At 44.2% G+C, this 22643-nt stretch overlaps 3 protein-coding genes and 1 pseudogene across 5 annotated transcripts; all 4 read left to right on the top strand.

Annotated features, from left to right (window-relative positions):
• Nucleotides 1–2415: 2415 nt before the first annotated feature.
• LOC133916899 (putative ribosomal large subunit pseudouridine synthase SVR1, chloroplastic) lies at nt 2416–8422 on the top strand. Of its 2 annotated transcripts, XM_062360783.1 has the most exons (10): nt 2418–3102; nt 3627–3706; nt 3968–4068; nt 4200–4269; nt 4413–4506; nt 4597–4645; nt 4979–5129; nt 6104–6160; nt 7314–7369; nt 7868–8422. In XM_062360783.1, exons 1-10 carry the CDS (start codon nt 2577–2579, stop codon nt 7926–7928), a joined length of 1245 nt encoding a protein of 414 aa, XP_062216767.1. In that variant the 5' UTR covers nt 2418–2576; the 3' UTR covers nt 7929–8422. The 2 variants fall into 2 exon arrangements, with proteins under 2 accessions (XP_062216768.1, XP_062216767.1); XM_062360784.1 differs by lacking the exon at nt 7868–8422 and having other exon boundaries at nt 2416–3102; nt 7314–7373.
• A 414-nt stretch (nt 8423–8836) lies between these two features.
• Nucleotides 8837–11768, top strand: LOC133916898 (monooxygenase 2-like). Of its 2 annotated transcripts, none has more exons than XM_062360781.1 (6): nt 8837–9179; nt 9303–9494; nt 9645–9713; nt 9826–9991; nt 10090–10318; nt 11003–11768. In XM_062360781.1, the coding sequence occupies exons 1-6, from the start codon at nt 9097–9099 to the stop codon at nt 11536–11538; spliced, it is 1275 nt and encodes a 424-aa protein (XP_062216765.1). In that variant the 5' UTR covers nt 8837–9096; the 3' UTR covers nt 11539–11768. The 2 variants fall into 2 exon arrangements, with proteins under 2 accessions (XP_062216765.1, XP_062216766.1); XM_062360782.1 differs by having other exon boundaries at nt 8841–9179; nt 9303–9449.
• Nucleotides 11769–14844: 3076 nt separating this feature from the next.
• Nucleotides 14845–16587, top strand: LOC133914873 (monooxygenase 2-like; annotated as a pseudogene).
• Nucleotides 16588–20761: 4174 nt separating this feature from the next.
• LOC133914504 (expansin-A12-like) lies at nt 20762–22434 on the top strand. Its single transcript, XM_062357603.1, has 3 exons — nt 20762–21005; nt 21102–21423; nt 21541–22434. The coding sequence occupies exons 1-3, from the start codon at nt 20870–20872 to the stop codon at nt 21848–21850; spliced, it is 768 nt and encodes a 255-aa protein (XP_062213587.1). The 5' UTR covers nt 20762–20869; the 3' UTR covers nt 21851–22434.
• The last annotated feature ends 209 nt before the right edge of the window (nt 22435–22643 follow it).

Raw genomic sequence — 22643 nt, 5'->3', positions numbered from 1 at the left:
CCCGAGTACCCGAGTTCCCCGAGGATCTGAGAAGACAGTTCCGGGAGAGGATGCTCGGGGCCATGAACAGTAGTCCCCGAGTACCCGAATTCCCCGAGGACCGAGAAAAGGCATATCCGGGAGAGGGCGCTCGGGGCTATGAACAGTAGTCCCCGAGCACCCAGAGTTCCCCGAGGACTTGAGAAGCCCTTTGCCGGTGGACCCCACAAGGGCTCAGCGGTGAGGTATCAATTGGTGAGAAACCCGATGCTGCATTTAAGAGGGAGCATGGTATGTCACTTCCAACCACTCCCTCCACGCCTGCTGTCAGTCCCTGCCACTGCCTAGCAGGGAGGCGTGGGGACATTTAATGCGGCGGGTCCCATCGTGCGTCATCCGACGCGCTTCGGGATATCGTCGCTGGGCTCGAGGCATATCGTCTGCCGTCCTGCTGTGTCAGGTTTGCTCTGACCGGGCGGGCACGTAGGGTTGCTCGGTGGCTGCTCGGTGGGCCCCCTGGTGCACCCGCTAAAAAGCGACATGGTGACGACAGGACCGGACGAGGGCGCATTTTCACCCCCCCCCCCCCGTAACATCAAGCTGCAGTCCATGATGGTTGCTTTCCATTTATGGCGTCTTGAGACTCGCGCCCTCCTTTCTGGGCACGCTAAGCCTCCCCGACGGTATAAAAGGAGGGAGTGCACCCCGACGACAGGTCGACCAAGTCTTACAGGTCTTACGAGCTGAAGAAGACCGAGACAAGCTCAAGAAGTTCAACAGAGCAGAAGCTCACGAAGACTGAAGCTCTAGACTTAGACAAAAATCCTTGTAACGCAAGAGACCCACAGATAGGCATTCCCAGAGCATTTATAGCATACACACATGAGTAGAGTATTACGCTCCATGCGGCCCGAACCTATCTAAAAACCCCTGAGCATTTATTTTCTCTAGCATCCGATCATCCATCCCGCCTGCATCTCATTTACTCTCATTTAATTCACGTATGAGGTAGATTCAGAAATCATCCCCTGCCGAATCTCAAAGGGGTCCCTCTGGATTCCCGCTTGTGGAGTTCATCCTCCGACACCTTCCCAGTCTATTGCTCCTCCATGTATACACTTCTTCTCTCTTAGTTGTACCGAACTGTGTATTGTCCTTGGGTGATTGTGAGCTCTTGATTTGGTTGATTGGTGAGCTTGTGTGCATGATTGAGTGACCAATCGAACGAGGTATGTGACAATTGGTATTAGAACTATCGGTCTCCGGAGTTATGGAGCAATGGCCATGAATTTTGCTAGAGGAAGCGTTCGAGGTGGAAGCGCACGCCAAGTTTTCGGCAAAATGCTAGGGTAGCGGGGAGGCTTCGTTGGAGCTGGGCTGCATGTTTCTGTTAACCGTGTGCTTTACCCGATGACCGACGATGTGCTTCATCAAATCTATGACATCTACGGGGCGACAGTGGTGCAGGTGCTCACATCAACGCGCGCATGGCGGGTGGAGGATCTCATCTGGTTTCGGACAGGTCTCAATGCCGAGTGAGCTCAGTGTGCCACCTAAGAGCGCAACATCTATGATAGTTGCTGATCGTTAGATGTCCAATTCGTGCATCCCGTTAGCGACCATTTCAACATGTCGGCATTTTCCATGGCATCGGTGTCCACCCTACAATAGTGTACACTGTTGCGTCGACATCCACTCTGGAGTCGGTGACCACTACAGCTTTCGCATCTGTGTGCCCTGCTACTATGTTCGCTGCAACGTCCCTCTCGGCGTTGGCGTCCACCACTGTCACGCTGACATCAGTAGCTCTGCCTACCTCCACCACCAACGCTCCTAGATCGACAGTGACTCTGGCCACAACAATCACCATATCGACACCCAAGTCCACCACAGTGTCGGCGTCCGCCCCTACGATGGCGTATGCTATTTGGATGGAGAGCATCACGATGAAATAATTCAAAATTAAGGGAATATTATTCGAAGACTCGGGACATAACCATTCTAAAAAGACGATGGAACATAGTCGTTACACTTCAAACGTAACACTGATGGTGAGCTTAAGATACTAAAATAGACTCTTCTATTCCACTTATCAAACAAACATTTATATATAAATATAATCATTATATTTTATCTCGCTTTTCAACCAAACAATCTAATAATCTCGACGAGCCAATTATTGACAACCATCCAAACAACGACCGAAGCACGCTTTGACCAGGTTAGCGTGACTGCGTGAGCAGTCATCCAAACGTGCCGTAGATCCCCTTCCTCTCAGCTTTCTCATTCTCCCTCACGACTACTACAGGCCTGACAAGAATTTCGGACCGGGCAGCCCACAACGAGCCGACAAGCATGTCTGCTCTGAACCCGATAGCTCTTACCAGGCCGAGCCTGAAGAAAGGTTTCAAGGCCCAGGATTTGCTCAGGTCCGTGCCCGTGGTCCTCTCTTTCCACATCTTCCCGTCCCGGTCTGCTTCCTGTCTCGCCGCCCAGCTCCCAGGCGCAAGCGAGGCGATATCCGATAAACCCCCGGTCCTCAACTGCAAGCAGCGACGCACGCACCCGCCCGCCCCCCTTGCCCACCGGCGCTACCCATGGCCCTGACCACCGTGGCCGTCTCCCTCCACCCCCTCCTCTCTCGTCCTGCCAGTATCCTCCGCTGCGGCCGCCGCCTCCCTCCGCTCCTCCTCCGCGCCACCTCCTCCAGCTCCACCTCCTCCAGCTCCACCGCCAGCGCCCCGGACTTCAACATTACATTCGCGGAGCCCGCCCCGTCAAAAAAGGCCTCATCCCCTGCCCCGTCCGCGCAGCCGCTTGTCCCGTGGATCGTCCGCGGGGAGGACGGCAAGCCCCGCCTCAGCACCTCGCCGCCGCCGGAGGTGTTCCAGGCCATCGAGCTCGCGGAGGAGGAGGCCAAGAAGAAGGCCAAGAAGGAATCCCTCAAGAGCCAGAAGGGTGCGTTTGTCGCCGCCGCCGCCAATGCTAGCGTCAAGGTTAGGGACAAGAAGGCCGCCCCCGCCGCGCCGCCCAAGTTCTCCAAGGCGGCCAGAAGGTTCTACAATGAGAATATCAGGGAGAGAGAGCCGCAGCGGCTTGCCAAGGTCCTTGCCGCCGCAGGAGGTAGTCCTTGCCCTTCTGTTATTCTGGACTTCGATAGCTCAATTGAATTGAACCGAATAGTAATATCTTAAGAAGTACTATAGAAAACGTGCCTCAGTTTAAAACAGATTAGTTAGAGACGGACGCTTTTGGTATTGATATGGTGTTGATTCTAGTGATATCAAAAGCCACTTGGTTTGTTATTCTACGGAGATTAGGAACTGTGCTTGTATGCTACCATGATGACCTCCTGTGTAATCGCACCTAGCTTTTTAGGCCAAATGAACTGCGCTACAAAATCCAGAAGGTTCTCCTTCGGAGTCAGAAGGCTTTCCCAAAATCGGGTTGCTTCCTTTTACATAATTAGCTTGTGTGCTGCTGATGTTTCAGCAGTTTGGGCTGTTATTTCCATTTATCACTTGTGATATTGACGAAGTTGGATTTTTTAGTTGATTGTGAGTAGCTCTAGAAGTATAATATTTCACTCTTCAACGTTTTGAAGTTGATTTTTTTTCTATCGCTGCTTACTCGACGACTCTTCCCAGTGGCTTCAAGAAGGAGCAGTGAGGAGCTCATCTTCCAAGGGAAGGTGACTGTCAATGGTTCTGTCTGCACTTCTCCTCAGGTATGGATTTCGGGAGATATATCTTCTATGAATGAGGAGATACTAGTTTTGGTACTTTAGTTTTGTACATTTGTAGTAATATTTTTAGCCTTATCCAATTTTATTCGCTATTGGTCTTACAACAATTGTTTGGTCCAAGAAAAGTTGGAACTGTTTTATACGAGTTCTGAATTTTTTATCAATCTTTTTCCAGTGCAGTACTCTATGAAAAAATTCTTCTCTTTGGTTACATCAATGAATAAAATAATTGGTTTTATACAGACCAAAGTTGACATCTCAAAGGATTCTATCTACGTTAATGGGAACCGCATTTCAAAGAAGCTGCCTCCAAAGCTGTATTTTGCTGTTAACAAACCAAAAGGGTTGGTCTTTTATTTTCCATCCGTTTGCACATCAATTGCGATGTCATGATTATCTTGCATTCCAGCGGAATATTTTTGAATCAGAGAAAAGGATCCATCACTCTTGTGAATGTTATTTCCATTTTGTACAGGTATATCTGCTCATCTGGTGAAGAATCAAAGTCTGTTGTCTCCTTATTTAATGACTATTTGAAGGGCTGGGTATGTTCCATAACAGGGCTTTGCATAATATTTGTATTCTAATGATATTAATGAACTTCACAATAATTGATGAATTGCTGCACCTTTTCTATCTATGAATTCTATATTTTGCCAATTTCTAATATACCTATGCATATTTACAGAATAAGACTCAACCAGGGCTGCCAAAACCACGTTTGTTTACTGTGGGTCGTCTTGATGTTGCCACAACTGGTTTGATAATAGTCACAAATGATGGTAATTTGATCATACTTTATAGCATAATTCTTGGAAAACGGTGGTCTTGGTGGTCCAAGACCTAAACTTGATTATTGTTTCCCCTTTCAGGTGAGTTTGCTCAGAAACTTGCGCATCCTTCTTCAAATGTAACAAAGGAGTAAGTTTAACTTCTTTTGGGGGTATATATGTTATTTTCAATGTACTTGAAGTACTGTAAATACTATTTTTTGACCCAATACTATAAGCACTATTTAAATTTTGATAGCAGGAATATTTAGTAATGTCTTCTTGGTACCACCTTCAGGTATCCATTGTACTATGAGAATTATGAAGGAAGACCACTAAAATAGCATCAAAGTAAAACTTTAAATCTTCTTGGGGCAAGAGTTTCCAATAATAAATTATTTTAAAATGGCTGCTGGGCAATGAACAATAGGAAAAATGAAGATAAATTTGAATTTCACAAATTTGTGTTTGTTTGATGTTGCAGATATGTAGTAACTATAGATGGTGCAGTGCACAAGAAGCACCTCATAACTATCAGTGAAGGCACAAAAATTGATGGGGTCAAGTGCATACCTGATTTAGTAGAGCTATTGGCTGCACAATCAGATACAAGAAAGACCCGCCTTAGGATAGTGGTAATTGTCATTTCTAGCTCGCTTTATTCTGCTATATTCCTCATTGCTTTTGGCTTGGCTTGTTCACTGTGGCTGTTGTATATCCACAGGACTATGTAGAATGTAGGCAATTTGGCTTGTTCACTCAAGCCAAAAATATATCCTAGTAATGTATCCTCTTATCTCTCTATGCATTGTTGTGTATCCACGTGAAAGTTCTTTCTGGGTATGGTTAGGGCTTTTTTAGTACTTGGTAGGCTTGGTAAAGTGCTTGGTAAACATATGGAGTTTCTACAATGTGTGGGAAGGAAGTAATTCCGTGGATATTTTTTTAAGACTAAAACAAATTCCAATCTCATCAGGTTACCTTTTGCAATGTTTGAAATTGTCCTAACGATAAGGAATAGATCATGCTGCAGGTATTAAAGCAACTTTTTGTTTCAACTTGTTCACGATTGGAAAAAGAATCATTGCCTGTGATGAACTGACGTTGGAACCTTGTCTTGCTTACTAACTCAAATCTTGGTTGAATGACAGTATTGCCATCTCGCACAATCTAAAAGGGTGCAAGAAAAAACACTGTTTGTTAGATTACAGCATTTAGGGCCTGTTCGGCTAGGCCAAATCCTGGCCCAATCCACGTGAATGGGCCAGGAATTTAGTTCCACACTAAGCCAATTAGTTCAGTGTCGCAATATTTGCTCATATATTGAGAAGTGTCATTTCACAATGTTTGTTCATTGAGGAATGAAGCTTGTAGTTCTTGCAATATTCCTTCTCTACAAGTAGTCCCTAATGTAATGCTGTAGCATTTCATTTAATGGGGGTATACTACTTAATGGAGATATTACCATTTTTTTGACTTACTAACATTCTAACGTCTCAAGTTGTTCTTTAGTTGCTACAAATAGGCTTGACTGAAGCAACGCTCTACAGATACTGAGGCATTGCGTGTATTTTTCTACTTGTTGGTTGATATTGTTGACTTCTCACAGGTTCATGAAGGACGAAATCATGAAGTTCGTGAACTTGTACAGAATGCAGGGCTACAGGTTAGTTTGTATGATCAATGTCATTTTGTCAAGTTTTTCTTTGTAGTTTATTGGTTCATTCCTATCTTAATATTTATTGTTGCATAATAAGTTAGTAGCTATACTTATTTGGATCTTGGTTTGAGACGGCAACATATTTTTGTTTTTGCCTTCTTCTCTCATTGTACTGTTTGAAATGAAGATGTTTAATGCTCATTAGAAGGTTAAACACTCTTGACAAACACATTGCAGAGTTTTTCTGAACTCAAATCCGTTCGTAATGACAGTGTACATTCTACTTTGGGCATTCATAGTCTTAACCGTTAGCTTGGAGGCATAATTGGTATGCTTGATTGTCTCATCGTTTAGCTTCTACTTACTCAAAAATATGTTGAAAACTTAACTGACTGTTAAGCACTTTTAGGTTCTGATTTGCTTGAGGTCAGGAATTCCATTGTATCAGATTTTAATCGTTGTTCATATGCACGAGTTAGTGTATAGTTCTCTGTGTGTCCATTTGCTGATTTGTGGACAGAGATTTGATAGAGCTCAGCCACATGCTTCCATAACACACATATCGGTAACCACTGATGGGTGCACACACTGCTATACACTTTTTTTTCCTCGAACACGCAGGAGAACTGCGCGTCATTATATTAAGAAGAAAAATGGATCAGTTTATAACGGAAACCGGCCCCGGAAAACCTTAACAAGCACCGCCATACAACCGCGGAGTCTAGCTCACGTGCAAGACAAAGAGGGAAAGAAAGAAAAGAACCCCAGACCCCCTAACGACCAGACGACAAGGCACGACAAAGCAACATACATACAACCCGGCAACCACACAAGCAACATACAGCCCGGCACTCCTGAACAACCAAGCGACACCCAAACCAAACGACGCTACACAACCAGAAACTGCGCCCAGCTAGCACCTCAACCAGGACATCCCGACAACTCAACAGGCGAAGCCTTGCTACCATGCCTCACAGTCGGCACACTGCTATACACTCACAAATACATAGAAGTCGCTGTTCTTTGTGTATTCTTCATGTAGTTTGGCTGGCAATGTGTGCTTCGACATGGTAGAATTGCAGATGCTGTGAACCAAATAACATTTTGTTATATTGTTTTCCCCTTTGGGAAGCAACTGATGTTTAATCCTTTCTGATAGGTTTATGCTTTGAAACGTGTTCGGATAGGAAGGTTCAGGCTTCCGGCAGATCTGGGGTAATGGACTTTACTGTATCACTGTATGTTTGGCAGATACCATTTCTTTTGCGTGAACAGATACCGTTGTAGTCTCGTTTTGGCCGCTCTATAAAATGTTCTTTTAGGCTAACATTTTCTGCCTCGGATTATCCAATGGTACAAAAGTGAGCAATCCACAAAAAAAAAATGTCAGAGAGATCAATATTTGATATATTTATCGTGGTATCATGTGTGTACGTCTGGCTCGCCAAGAGCAAAGTGTACTGTACATCTGTACCTGTAGTCTGTAGAGGTGGTTATGCGAATATCAGTCCTGTGGTGTGGATTGACTGTCAGAGGCAGCATGTGCGTCATTATTTATGGGCATGAGTTTGAATTGTAGTCCAGAAGCGAAGTTAGATAGTCAATAGATGTTCATTGCACTGAAGTTATTTTTTGGTTAATCAACATGTTCACAAAGAGAAGGTAGGGAATGGAAAAGCGAATGTAACCCTTTGCTCTATGTTACCTTTTCAGAATTGGGAAGTTTGTTGAACTCAAACAGGCTGATATCAAGGCACTAGAAGGCAACAACTAGAGATGACACCTGAGTTCACAGTGATGATTGTTGAACTAATGCGGATAAGTACATATTCTTCGAAGGATAAAGCAGTGTTCCTTCTGATATTCACAATTCAGGAGCTGCTACTCCACTCAGAAGGCTTGTCTCTCCTGGATGTCTAATGGCGGGTGATGGACAAGTTCGACAAACGTACTTCTGCCTTGAAGAACACGTGAACTGCTTTGCTGAAGAACCTCCAGATCCTATAAAGCACCAGAACCTCCAATTCCTATAATGCATCATCCTTTGGTGGGCATGGAACATTGTCAAATAGCAGAACTCGTGATAGCATCTACTCTGTATATCGGTGTACATGTACATGCTGTTATGCGAGGACATGAACCATTTGTCTTGCAGTTACACAGTAATTGACGGCCGATGAGTAATATTTACTCGAACTGCGTTGTAACTTGTTTACTGAGCAGGAAATCATCCTTGTAATATTGCTATGGCAACACTGCTAAGTCAAATTTTTTTAACTGGTTTACCGAGCGAGTTAGGAATTTTTTTGGGGACAAATCTATTTGTAGGACGTCGTGTAATTTACATCCGAAGCCGTTACAAGTCGTTGAACTTTACGTATAAGTATATTCTAAGTATACTTGCAAGTTCGCTTTGTGTGCATACGGTTTGTTACACTACTTATAAGCGAGTCTTATGTGCTATGTATATTCGAGACTTACAAACAAGAATGGAGAAGAACTACAAAAGATAGTCATGGCCTCATGGGAGCGCTTGGGTAAAGCTATCCAGCATTCGATCACCTTGATAAACGAAATCCCAAGGCTACTCGACAGTCTAGCATCTGGCATTGACGCTGCCAACATCTATTTCTCACTACTGATGCAAACGAAAGAGGACTCTATGTGCAATCCTCAAAAGCTCCAGGAAATAGTAGCCCTACACTACACGCCGCCATCGCTTCCTCGAAAGGAAATAGCGACGTTAGTGGTCAAGCTTAAGCTCCTCTACTCTCTTCCAACGCTTGCTACCCTCTCTCTGTGCAATCCTCAAAAGCTCGATCTTGACTTCTCACTTCTGTGTTCAGAGTGTTCTAGATTCGTTCAATACTCTCCGTCTCATCTATATATCTAGCCACCACCATCGTTATTCGGAAACTGGAGACGACTGTGCCGTCGCAAGCATGCAGCAGGGGGAGGCCGCCGAGGACATCGTCATCGTGGGCGCCGGCCTCGCCGGCCTCGCGACGGCTCTCGGGCTACACAGGTATATAAGCTCATGTGCCGGCCAAACGGTGGTCAGCTGGCATGCGGCCGTCTCTTGCGGTACGGCCCGAGTCCCACTCCACTGAGAAACTGATCATTCGGTTCGGAAATACGTACGCCGCAGGAAAGGGGTGAGGAGCTTGGTGCTGGAGTCGTCGCCGGCGCTGCGGGCGTCGGGGTTCGCGTTCACGGCGTGGAAGAACGCCTTCCGGGCGCTCGACGCCCTTGGAGTGGGAGACAAGATCAGGAGGCAGCATCCGCAGGTTCAGGCGTATGTTGCCCTATACACATCCTATCTCCGATTTCTTTGTCTCAGGTGTCCATTGCTCTTCCGATGTCTGTAGCGTTGTGCTTTTAGAGGTTTGTTGTTTTTGGAAACAAGACGGCAGGAGCTCTGCCAATTCACATCAGAGGAGAGAGAGAAAACAGTTTAGTGTATTTAGAGTTTCTCCTGGATATTGCGCAGGTTGCGCGTCATGTCTTCATCTACCGGAGAGGTTGCACAAGAACTGGACCTCAAGGTGCAGGGGAAACAGTGAGATGACAATTTTCTCTACTAAATCTAAATCACGCAATTTGAACAACGTTGCATATTATTTTGGCCGAACTATCTTTTTTTTCTTTTCTAACATCGTTGCCTGACGCAGAGGACCAAACGAAATCCGTTGCGTCAGGAGGGACTTTCTGCTCCGGGCCTTGGAGGAGGAGCTGCCAACAGGCACCATCCGCTACTCCTCCAAAGTTGTGCTGATCGAGGAGGACAGCGACGTCAAGATCCTGCATCTAGTTGATGGATCAATTCTGAGAGCGAAGGTAAAAATGTTGTTCTACACATCGGTACACTACGTTCCTAGCTATGCGCAGCTTCAGAGCTCGAAATGTTGATCAAGAGGCGCTCTGCGCGTCTGCAGGTACTGATCGGATGCGATGGGATCAACTCCCTGGTGGCGAAATGGCTGGGGCTCGCGACGCCATCTTACTCAGGGCGCATGGCGGCGAGAGGCCTCGCGCATTACCCGGATGGCCACGGCTTGGAGCCCAAGTCCCTACAGTTTATCGGCCACGGCTTCCGCTCTGGCATGCGACCCTGCAACGAGACTGACATCTACTGGTTCTTCACGTGGACTCCTTCCGAAAACAGTTAGTCCCCAAACTTATCCTACGGTGTCATTTAGATCTTTAACTCTTAGAATGCAAATATAATTCCTTAAAGTGTACCACTCAAAATCCAAATTACCCTAATCAGCATGAAGGTGCGATCTAGATCCAATCGATGGTGTGCCATATAGGTAGTAGGTACATGCTGATTTCGAAGATTTGAACCTCTAGTGGTACATTTAACAAACTGAGGGATTTAGATCATGTTTGGTTTAGCTTTTGCTACTTAGAAGCTTTCGAGCTGAACCAAACAGTATATTTCTGAAAATTATTTTTGATAAGCAAAAGCTGATACAAACTGTCATTGTTATTATAAATCAGAAGTCGGTTTGGATAAGCTTTTGTAACTTCTGATGGACATTATATATATTATACATTTCTTCCATATCAGAAGCAGATTTTAGAAAAGCCTTAGCCTAACCAAACAAACCCTCAGATCATTTTAAGAGTTTAGAGATGTATGTAACACTATAGAACATGTTTAAGTATCGCAGGTGCATTTTAGTTCACTGAATTATTTGTAGTTTATTATGATAACTTATTGATATGGGAGCTTGTTGGGAATGAAAAATATATATATCCCTGAACATTTTCAGAATTGAGCTATGAAATTTCCTGCATTTTGAACTATGCCCGAGTTCGTAAGATGGGCATGTTTACTTGCAGATAAGTGCGTCAACGAGAATGCCACCAAGATGAGGCAGTTCGTCCTGACCAGCCTCAGGGGCTTAAAGGTGCCTGCAGAGGCGTTGGCGGTGATCGAGAGGACCCCGATGAGCGACGTCGTCGCCGTACCGCTGCGTTTCCGACCACCGTTGTCGCTGATAACTGCGAGCATCAGCAAGGGCAACGTCTGCGTGGCCGGCGACGCGCTGCACCCGATGACGCCCGACCTGGCCCAGGGCGGCTGCTCGGCGCTGGAGGATGCCATCATCTTAGCTAGGTGTCTCGGCAAGGCCGTTCTCGATGAGGGTGCGAGAGGCGGCGCAGAAAACAAGAGGATTGAGGCAGGGTTGCGCGAGTACGCCGAGATCCGGCGATGGAGAAGTGTTCAGCTCATCGCGACTGCCTATATGGTCGGCTTCATACAACAAAGTAACAACGTGATCGTAAGCTTTTTGCGAGACAAGTTTCTATCAGGATTGCTCGCAAGAAGACTTCTGAAAATGGCAGACTACAACTGCGGCACGCTCTGGAGCTAGCTAGTTATTTTCTACTTCTGCGTGTACACTTTCGAGAAATATGATTACTAGATGGTGTGTTCTAGAATAAGTCCTACAGCTAAGTGTTACTTGAACCAGTATATAAAAACAACTGCCGAGACTCAACCGTTCGGTGACCACTGTAATCCCTAAATAAAGAAAAGGGTCACTTGGTGTGGTAAGGGTCCCTACTCCCCTAAGGAGGACGAATACAATGATATCATTTTATAGACCGCTTCATATATTGGTATATAATCCTGGGATGATTTAATGCCTTTTCAGTTGTCTTCTAGCTTGTTTATGTCACTGGTTGTTTATGCATTCTTTTAGAAATAAAATATGCTATTTACTATACATGCATACAATGATTCAAATAATTGTATGCAAAATAAAAAAAACAAGTAAATATATTCACGTCAAAATCATTGTACAGTACTTTGTACAAAAATAAGAGGTGTTTTATGGTGCTTGCAAATTGTGTGGACCATCCATTGGTGGCAATTCAATGCTTAACAATCAAAGGAACCTATGTGAAGGTACCAAAATCGTGGACCAGGTACTAACTAAAACATAGGATGGAAGGTTAGGTTGGTAAATTGCTACATCATTAAAATTAAGATGGGGTAAAATGAAAAAGATATAATCCCAACTATTATGGGATGAAACAAAATCACGCCTCGTTTCCTATTTATCTACTTGATTTTTGTGATCATAATGTCTACAACCTTGTGAATAGAACCAACGTATGTATTATCGCAGCACCATGGAATCGAGGAGACAAGGATTGAGATGACGAGTGGACAAATGGGTTGGACCACGGCAGATTGCGGGATCGGAGGCAGCCAGTGGAATGAAACGAAGTGCAGTAAAAACTGTAGCTACACCGTGCGTAGAGTAGTGCGACGAGCCGATGACACCTTGCAAATGGCAAAGCGGTTGCTGACCAAGCAACATAGCAGGCTGTGGTTGTCGGAGTTGAATATGTACCAGTGTTGTTTAGCATCCACCATGTAGTAAAATTTGGAAAACGACCGCACATTCACAAACACTAAAAAAATTACATGTTGAACAACGGCTGGACATGAACGACGTTGATGGATAGGTGCACAAGAGCACAACTATTTTTTCTCAAAGTAATCCACAAGTTCACCAGGTCCTTGAATCCATCACAAATGTTGCATGTTCTCATGATCGAGTCAAGCAGGGCTTCTTACATATCGCGTGATGTCCGTGCAGCAGATCATGGAGAACACTTCTGAATCAAATGATGCGGCTGTAGAGGAAAAAACATGTTGTGGGGTTGGTTTACTTGTGCCAATAAAACTCCATTCCTAAAGTACCCTTCTATTAATCAACGATTGTTATCTTTTTAGTGGTGCTACCCTTTACCTTGCAAGCACAATAAAATTTCTCACAAAAATAAATGGGAAAAGTTGCATGAAAACGTCGCTAAAAAAGGCATAATTATTTTGCCTGCTCCGAAAAGGATGCCAGATATGTTCAACTAAATCTTTCTTAAGTTAGGTATGATGTCTGTCGTGTAGAATTTCTCTGTAGTACTTTGGAAAAGCACATATTATTCCCTATACCAACATCTGCTGGAAGAGCACAAGATAATCCTGAGTCACGTTTAAATCCAAAGAAGGTGTGGATACCTCCTTGTCCCTCACCGCTGCCACCTCCTACCTTTTTTTCTTTTCCTTTCTTTTCGGTTCCTTTTCGCTGAGTTTCATGCTGTCTAGTTCTGTTTTATTTGCTTTCATTCACACAAACAATTTAGGAGACATTGCAACAACAAGAGGAACCTAATTTAACAACCGAAGAAATATTAAGGAACATAAACAAGGTACAATAAGGAAGAAACATAAACAACACTTCTAAAATAAAAAATTGCAAAAAGGTCGATAATATTTTCCGACTGGATGAATACAGGTGAATCAGACACAAATTACTAAAATAGAGAAATGATGGTGGAAATTACTACCACATTTCAGTCGAGATAATATGAGAAATTCTTGAAAGATCTAGCCTTTTGTTTAGACTGGCATGAGGGCCGTGATGATGAAGATGATGAAGTAGTCAAATTAGATTATGATGAGGTAGATTGTGCAGATCATGAGCACTTACAACGAGCGCTTCCCAAAAACCTTATTTGTCCTCTCTTGGTGCAGGATTCCAAGAGCGACGGGTCCGGAGACATGATCTCCTGTTCATCAGTGCATACCGGCGCAACAGAATGGAGTAGAATACATGCAACGGCACAATTTTTTTTTGATAAAACCCTAATTGTGTATATTACTTTATGGCGGTGGCTGTCATATATATAGAGAGGGAGGATTGCACGGTTGAGATGCGTCATGATCATACTCTTGACCGACATGATTTTCATATACTTATCTGCGCAATAAAACTGCAAAAAGAAACCACATATGCGTAAGCAATTAGATCCGATTTCGGTGAACCATTCGTGTAGGTGCCCCCTGGCGAGGCGAGTAAGCGCATGTGTGTTATCATAGTTCTCTCATTCATATATGCTAAGTAGGTGGATGAGAGAAAATATTTTAAATTGACATTCCTCTATCTCCACTAGTAAGGTGGGAAAAAAATATATTGACATCCATATGGTTTGGCCAACCTCATATATTCTAACCCCTATTGCTGCTCGCACGACCGATAAAACAAGGTTCTTTGAAAATAAAAATATAATGCAAAAGTACTTATTGTGGCATCTGCATGGTAGGGAAAACAGGCAAAAATGTACCTAATGGGCCTATAGATTTATCATCAAATCTTATGTTATCTACTACTTCCGATCATAAATACTTGACGCTTTGATCTGATCAAACTTTGACTGTCAGTAACTTTTAAAATATTTAATTTAAAAATATAAATAACATATATGTATATTTGTTTTGAAACATATTTTTATAATATTATATTTTTATTATATATTATAACTATATTCTAATAAAAAATAGTTGTTAAAGTTGCACGTTAAAATCGTGTAAAATAAAAAATATCATGTATTTTTTACCCGAAAGAGTATCAATTATTTGTTTGTTCGGTTTACTTTCACATTTGTTGATTGTTGTTGCGTCCGCAAGGAACACAACCACAAAAACATGAGATGGCCTAAAGTTTGAGGGTATATAGTACTTAAATTCTGGAAAGATGTGTACCACGTAGTCCTCATTTTTTTCCTTGCAAAAAAGGTACTCCTTAATTTTACAGCTTTATGTTATTTTCTACGGGGATCGCTGTTTTTTAAAAATAAAAAGATATGGTTTTCAAAATCCAAAGCTGCTTATGGACATCGTGACGCAGCCCACTTCCTCCCCTAGCCCATCGCTAGCCCAAAGCCCCAAAGTACAGTACGCAGGTTTCCTCCCCGGCCCATTGACCAGCCCAAATCCCCAAAGTACAGTATACAGAGCACCTTAACGACGTACCCCTCCGGATATCGTCCTAAAATGTGTAGTTAAATTTTAGAATTTTTGAATACTAATATATATAAAACTATTAAGATTTGACATATGAAAATGATAATAATAAATTTGTCATGAAAAATACTTTATCATCATCTATTTTTTATTAATTTTAACAAAAATTAGTAGTCAAAAATAATAATCAAACATATTTGTTAGAGATCGTATCGATATTCTAAACGATAAGTAAAAGAAACGGAGGTAGTACTGTAATGTACTGTGCTTTGGAAATGAATCAAACTTGCTACCTGCCTTGCTTGTCCGCAGGCTGATTACCTTCTCCGCAGCCACTGGTGAGGCTGCTGCAAAAGTAAGCCTAAAGATGCAGGGAAAAAGGTACTGAAAGTCCGAAACTATGCTTGACTCCAATCTGTCTCTGCGTGATCCTACGAGCAAATATCTGAACATGCTTTGTAAAATTTTCTGGTCCCATTAGCGGGCCACACGAAATCCGGTGCGTGAAGCGGAACTTCGTACTGGAGACGTTGGAGAACGAGCTTCCGACCGGCACCATCAGGTACTCGTCCAAGATCGTCGCCATTGAGGAAGACAGCAACGTGAAGATCCTGCATTTGGCAGACGGTTCCATCGTGAAAGCCAAGGTGAGAGAGACATGCACCGCGTGTTAATCTTGCACCAAATCAGCTTCTCTTCTTCTCAGAAGTTACATGGCTTACACTATCGCTTTCATTCGTGGGCTGCAAAAGGTTCTGATAGGTTGTGACGGCGTGAACTCCGTGGTGGCGAAGTGGCTTGGCCTTCCCAAGCCGGTCTTCTCGGGGCGATCGGCCACCAGGGGCCTCGCTGAGTACCCGGCCGGACACGGCTTCGGCCCCGGCGTGCTGCCCTGCTCCGACACGTCCGTGTCCTGGAACTACACCTGGTACCCTTCCCCAGCCGGTACGCACACACCACTCCCCTAGCTAGTCCCCTGTTCCATCGCCTAGCTACCTGACATGTCCCGAGTTGCAACGACACGTTCTTCAGACGTCAGCTGATCGATCCGGTCTCGTACGTGCAGATGGGGACGCAGAGGAGAGCGTGGCCAAGATGCGGAGCTACGTGCTCGCCAAGATCCCAGCCGAGGCGCTGGACGTGATCGAGCGGAGCGAGATGAGCGACGTGGTGTCGTCGCCGTTGCGGTTCCGGTCCCCGCTGGCGCTCGTCCGCGGGAGCATCAGCAGGGGCGGCGTCTGCGTCGCAGGCGACGCGCTTCACACGATGACGCCCGAGCTCGGGCAGGGCGGGTGTGCGGTGCTCGAGGACGGCGTCGTCCTGGCTCGATGCCTGGGCGAGGCCTTCGCCGGCGGCGACGGCGGCCACGAGGGGATCAAGGCAGCTCTGGAGAAGTACGCCGAGGCGAGGAGGTGGCGCGGCATCCAGCTGATCACGGCCGCCTACGTCGTCGGCTTCATCCACAGAGCAACAACGCCGTGATCAAGTTCCTCAGGGACAGGTTCTTGTCAGGATTGCTGGCAAGGTGCTGGTCGCCATGGCCGACTACGACTGTGGAACGCTCTGATTCCGCTCCTTGCTAGACAAGAAATAATTGGCAAAATCACATGGGCTTGAGAGTACGGAAGAAGCACTATCTCACCACATGGAACAATCCTGTCAACTGTGATATTATTATTAACCAAATCATGAGGAGATTAATAAGTAGAGTACACCGTACAATGTACTGCTACGTACACGCACCATGAATGGCAGATGCATATGACGATTTTTTTAGGGAAAAATGCAAAACCCCCCAAAAGTCCCTTGGATTTTAACTTTCCTCCAAAAGTTGTTTTGTTGCAAAAAAATCCACAAAGATTTGGTTTTGTTACAAAAACACCCTAAAAATTCATTTTTTAAAAAAAATCACAAAAAATTCTAAAAAAACTAGAGACAATTCTAAGACCTTTTGTGAAATTTGTTTTCAAAAATAATATCCTTTGCATCATATTTCATGGAGAGGAAGTTTGCAAAAAACGTGCAGCTCATTTATTAATTCGAGTTAAATGCATAGTTAATTTACTAATCCAAAAATCATGAAACCAATTTTTTTAGTCTTATTACATGATCCTCTATCTTCTAAAAATACATAAAATCTTGAAATAGTTATTGTAACGTGCAGAATTGAGTAAATGTGTTGCAGATAGATTAATTCATAACTAATCCATAACACCCCCAAAATTAGTGAAACCACTTTTATTAGTTTAATTAAACAATTATTTGTGTAGGAAAAATAATGGTAGATATGACAAAGTTAAAATAACATGAGTTAATAAATGAGGTGCACATTTTTCTTTTTTTTTCAAACTTCCTCTCATGAAATATGATGCAAAGGATATTATTTAAAAAAAAATAAACATAAGGTCTTATAATTTTCTCTAGTTTTTTTTTAGAATTTTTTATGATTTTTTTTTATTTTTGAGAGGTTTTTTCAACAAAGTCAAATTTTTAGGGGTTTTTTTTGCAACAAAAACAACTTTTGGGGGGAGTCAAAATCCAAGTGACTTTGGGGAGTTGTATTTTTTCCCTAATTACTTATACTTCAATAGTTCCTCTTATATGGAAGCTCTCTCAGTCCTCAGACATGGAATAAAAGTATATGACAATTTCTTAAACTAACAAGGTGATCTATGCTAATAGCGTGGTTATCCTCGTTGTAATACTTTGTCATGATAACATTTGATTAAAAAAAATCCTATTTAGCTTTTTTTATGAGGTTAGTGTCATTTGGTTACCGAACACATAAAATTAAAATAAGAGATAAAAAATATGTTAGCAGAAGAGAAAAATTACTTATGCTTTAAACTTATACCCGAATCCTATACATATTTTGGTTCGATTTGTATATATTTTGATCAACTGTTACAATTGTGCGTGAGGTGTAGGCGTACCAATTAAAATTAGAATATATTTGTTTTGCCTAGGTGTTGTATTTTGCCTACTGTCTGTCTGATGCGACGAACTTGAGCTACACGCTACTTTTTAATCTATTATATTATTAAGAATTTTGAAAATATATATATTATTTTTTATTATTAATTTTAGATATTGATTAATTGTATTTTACATGCACTCTTTATTTAGGTATTAATCTTTATAATAAATTGATTTTTTTCTAAAACTATATTTGATATGGTTTTTTTCTATTCTAACCCAAATTTCAATTATTATTTATTTTATTTTATTTGGACTCTATTTAGATATTTTGCTTCCAAAACTGTATGAAAATCGAACTGCTAATTTTCTATAATTTTTAATTCCAAATTTATCTATTTATTAATCGTATTTGATATGAATTATGTGATTTAATTTAGATGTTAGATGTTCATAACAATGAGTGATCTAAATCTTTTTATTTTCTATTAACATAGTAATTTCAAAATTTTAAGAGCGAACGACTTATTTTTTCTCTCAAATATTGAGATAATAGATTATGCCGATAAATACTCAAATTCGAGACATCTAACTCTGATATTATATTAAACTATTATGCACCTACTAACTCACACTATAGCCTAAGCTGATGGAAAAGAAGAATAATTCAGCTTTAACACATACTATGGGCAAATTAACATACGGGTTTGACCAAGTGGCTTCATCCGCATCCGGGGATCTCACGGGCCACGATTGGAAGCACTCTGCCATGCCATGTGTGAGGAATCATCCTACTCCATCATTAGCCGATAAAGAACATGCACGGCTCACTAGCATCTCTCTACCGCGAGAAGTGGATCCATTGGCTCTGGCCCAGAGAAAAATACTCATAGTACTACTTGGTTAGCCAGCTGATTGATGATCACGTCAAATTTAGTTGTCGATTTGTACAAAATCAGCTGATAAGGACGGTTCCGCTTCACTTGACCGCAAAGCATTGCCGTGATTTGAAAACCTGTCAAACTTGTTACATGTTTCGAGGGTGCGTCGTGTCGTGGTAAAGAAGAGGTGGATACATGATAACCTAAACCTTCACGGTAGAGACACTTAAGAATGGGTTTTGGAGGATTGCCAAAGAAATTTTGGACGAGCCATAAAAGAGTCCTTATAAATTTCAAAAGATTTAAACAGTCCCTAATAAATATCTGTACATTTTACAGAGAATCTGTTTGTTTCCCAAAATTTCCTATGGAAAATCAACATTATAACGAGTCCTGCTACTAGAAAGTGTAAGAAAAGGAGTCATGCATTTGAGTTTTTCAGTGCAAGTGCAAACAGGACCTAGGAGTACTCAGGAAGGACCCAATCAGCAGCAGAGTGCAAGTGTAATCAGCTCCACGACCACCTTAAAACCAAAATAAACAGAGAAAAAAAAAATGCAAAGTTGTCAGCTACTGTTTTCAATATATATTTTGCATCATTCAAATCCAGAGGTTTGACCATATAATCTAGCAGGGTCACCAATAGATAAATGAGGTCTTCCCAGTTGATAAATTCGAAGATAGATTAGTACATCTAGAAACAGTTGCCCTGATAATCCAATGGTGGCCTTAGCCCTGAGGTGACAGTTGACTTGCAAGCTTCTTTTCGTAGATTCCAATCAATCAAACAAAGCAACAAGCTTATAGAAAAATCTATTCTGAAGCTAAAGTTACCCACCTAATCTACCCTGGAACCCAAGTTTCCTACGGGACATACTAAACTACTAAATTCCATAGCCCAGGGCCACAGCTAACTGTCAGTAACTGTTAAGCAACTCTCTAGTTTTGTCAGGTTAGATCGAGCGCGTCAACCGCCACGATCCAAGGGCTGCATCATGATTACGGGAAGGGTTAGCGCGGCCTCTCGATCCAAGGATCCTCGGTAATCACGCACCCCCCCCCCCCCCCCGCCTCGCCGTAGTCCCATGTGCTCCAGGCACTGGAGTCTCTTGAGCTCACGTGACGCTCCCGCCTGCCTCTCCGGCGCCTAATCTGACAACTCCCGCCCTATTTGTTTAGTGGCACGTATGGTTCTCCGGCAGTGCCAGAGTCATGTTAAAATCTATTCGTTCCAGCAGCTAGGATTAGATTCTTGCCTCTCCGGCATCTAATCCTAGCTTAGTAGCCTCCCCTCCGGCCTGTTTGTGTAGTTGCAGGTATTGTACCACCGGCCGACCCTGGAGCATCTCTAACAGTGCCAGCTTCAGCTAGCTATAATGCGTCAAGTTAAGGTCTGTTTATTTTAACTATGAATGGTTAAAAACAGTTTATAATTATAGATCGTAAAAATTTAAATTATAAAAAACTAAATTATAAAAACTAAATTGTAATTCATCTGCTAATAGTTTATATAGATTATATAATCTAATTTTTACCATTTACAAACTCAAACAAACTTATCCTTGCCATTTACACACGAGTACTAGCGCGCCTACGAGCGCTAGTCTCGCACGCTTCCCGACACCACTTGTGGGACCCAGTGTCTCCTATCCTCCTCTTTCTTCTCAGGCATGATGCGGAATAAGAGTTGCTCTGAGCGAGCGAAAATGATCGGCGTCGGATGGCAGAGAGGCTATGGCCAGCATAGAAAAATGGCGGAGTTGGCCGGCTGCAGAGCAGAAGAATCTTTCTTCGAAACGCCAATGGAACAGAGACTTTTTGGAGGGGAGGCAAAATGAGGAATCGTGGCATTTAAGGCGCACGGTGCAGCGTCTGAGTGCGGCATGCATCGGCATGTGAGTCTGCGTCGGGGTCCGCGCGCGTGAGCTGAGCCCCGCCTCGCTCGCCGCCCCCTTCCTATTTAAGCACTGCCGTGATCACCGCCCTCCTCCTCACCTCACCCATCACGGCCCGATCACCGCCCCGGCCGGTCTGGTCTCCCAAATTGCCACGGGTGTGCCAGCCCACCGTGCCCTGTGTCTGAAAGCCATCGACATGGCGCGCATAGTCTTCCAGAGCTTCCTGGTGGTGGTCGTCGCGGCGTGCCTCGCCGTGACGGCCCGAGCTGGGTCGGGGTGGAACAGTGCCTCGGCGACGTTCTACGGCGGGAGCGACGCCTCCGGCACAATGGGTAGGTACTTTGTGTTGATTGCATCGCGTTGCAGTGGCTTGGTGGATGCAAATTTGCAAGAGCTGGTACTGATCGAAACGTTGTGACGTGTAACAGGTGGCGCGTGCGGGTACGGTAACCTGTACTCGACGGGGTACGGGACGAACACGGCGGCGCTGAGCTCGGCGTTGTTCAACGACGGGGCGGCGTGCGGGGAGTGCTACCAGATCGTGTGCGACCACCAGAACAACAAGCAGTGGTGCAAGCAGGGGACGTCGGTGACCATCACGGCGACCAACCTGTGCCCGCCCGACTACTCCAAGCCCAACGACAACGGCGGCTGGTGCAACCCACCGCGCCAGCACTTCGACATGGCCCAGCCCGCCTGGGAGAAGATCGGCATCTACCGCGGCGGCATCGTCCCCGTCAAGTTCCAAAGGTACATATACCATAACACTTATACATGAACTGGTCGTCGTTCCGACAGCCGGCGGGCGCCGCCGCCGCGCGCGCACTGACGTGACTATTGACTGACGTCGTTGCATTGCACTTGCAGGGTGTCGTGCTCGAGGAGCGGCGGCGTGCGGTTCACGATCAACGGCCACAACTACTTCGAGCTGGTGCTCATCTCCAACGTGGGCGGACCGGGTTCCATCAAGACGGTGCAGATCAAGGGGTCCGGGACGGGGTGGGTCACCATGTCCCGGAACTGGGGCGCCAACTGGCAGTCCAACAACTACCTCACCGGTCAGAGCATCTCCTTCCGGCTCACCGCCACCAACGGCAAGACCATCGAGTTCTCGGGCGTCGCGCCGAGCAACTGGGGGTTCGGCCAGACGTTCACCAACGGCGTGAACTTCAACTAGCGCCGGCGCGCCCGCGACAGCCGCCGCCGCACGAAATGCCAGCCGGCTCGTCGCTTGCCTTTCCTTTCAGTTTTACATTTGGAGACTTGTCAAGAAAAGACCTTATTTAGCGTCATTTTGATGGAAATGTTAGCAACTTGAATAGCGGCTAGGTCGTAGAGACAGAGGTCCGGCCGGGAGCTGGCGCATGCGTAGTGTGGCTTGCATGGCAGAGGTGAGTTCATGGGTCCGTCCGGCCGGCCTGATCGAGTGCCCGCCATGCCTATCGCTTTACGATGATTAATTGTTGCTGAAACAAAAACAAAATGTTAATTCGGTCGTGACTGCTTTTGCTTGGACACGAGGTAAGTGTGGACTTATCGATCGATGTGCCGAAATGGCCCTTATTGGAAGAAGCAAACCACATGTGAGTTTACTGTTGACAGATCGATGCCTTTAAAAAAAAAATGAAATGGCCATGAATGGTTTTAACCAATCATTGGGCTTCGCTTTCTGACATTCGGACTTTGACCGCGGTGAAAAAATGGAATATCGACGAGTGTTTGTCATGAGATAAAAGGTGGCTAGTCCAAATGGTATGGTGCTGGTGTTTTGTGGCTATCAGCTACAAGTTATTTTTTAGAGTGTCTATTGGCTACAAGCTGGGTCCTACTCACATCTAAAGTCCCATTGGGTTTGCCCATTGTTCAAAACAGAATTTCGCCTGATATTCTACGTGTTTTGACAACAAATGTTACAGATAATTGATCGGGTGAAAATTATGCAGAGAAATGATCATACCAAAATGTTAAAC

Source organism: Phragmites australis, chromosome 4, assembly GCF_958298935.1.
Source record: "Phragmites australis chromosome 4, lpPhrAust1.1, whole genome shotgun sequence".
Classification (NCBI taxonomy): Eukaryota; Viridiplantae; Streptophyta; class Magnoliopsida; order Poales; family Poaceae; genus Phragmites; species Phragmites australis.
Note: the sequence above shows the minus strand (reverse complement) of the source record. Positions and strands in the feature narration are given on the sequence as shown.

Coding starts and splice junctions, on each gene's coding strand:
- LOC133916899 (XM_062360783.1), top strand. CDS start 2,577: ATGGCCCTGACCACCGTGGCCGTCTCCCTCCACCCCCTCCTCTCTCGT. Junction 4,069..4,199: donor GCTGTTAACAAACCAAAAGG/GTTGGTCTTTTA, acceptor CATTTTGTACAG/GTATATCTGCTCATCTGGTG. Junction 4,507..4,596: donor GATAATAGTCACAAATGATG/GTAATTTGATCA, acceptor TTCCCCTTTCAG/GTGAGTTTGCTCAGAAACTT.
- LOC133916898 (XM_062360781.1), top strand. CDS start 9,097: ATGCAGCAGGGGGAGGCCGCCGAGGACATCGTCATCGTGGGCGCCGGC. Junction 9,495..9,644: donor CTCCGATTTCTTTGTCTCAG/GTGTCCATTGCT, acceptor GATATTGCGCAG/GTTGCGCGTCATGTCTTCAT. Junction 9,992..10,089: donor GATCAATTCTGAGAGCGAAG/GTAAAAATGTTG, acceptor GCGCGTCTGCAG/GTACTGATCGGATGCGATGG.
- LOC133914504 (XM_062357603.1), top strand. CDS start 20,870: ATGGCGCGCATAGTCTTCCAGAGCTTCCTGGTGGTGGTCGTCGCGGCG. Junction 21,006..21,101: donor CGACGCCTCCGGCACAATGG/GTAGGTACTTTG, acceptor GACGTGTAACAG/GTGGCGCGTGCGGGTACGGT. Junction 21,424..21,540: donor GTCCCCGTCAAGTTCCAAAG/GTACATATACCA, acceptor TTGCACTTGCAG/GGTGTCGTGCTCGAGGAGCG.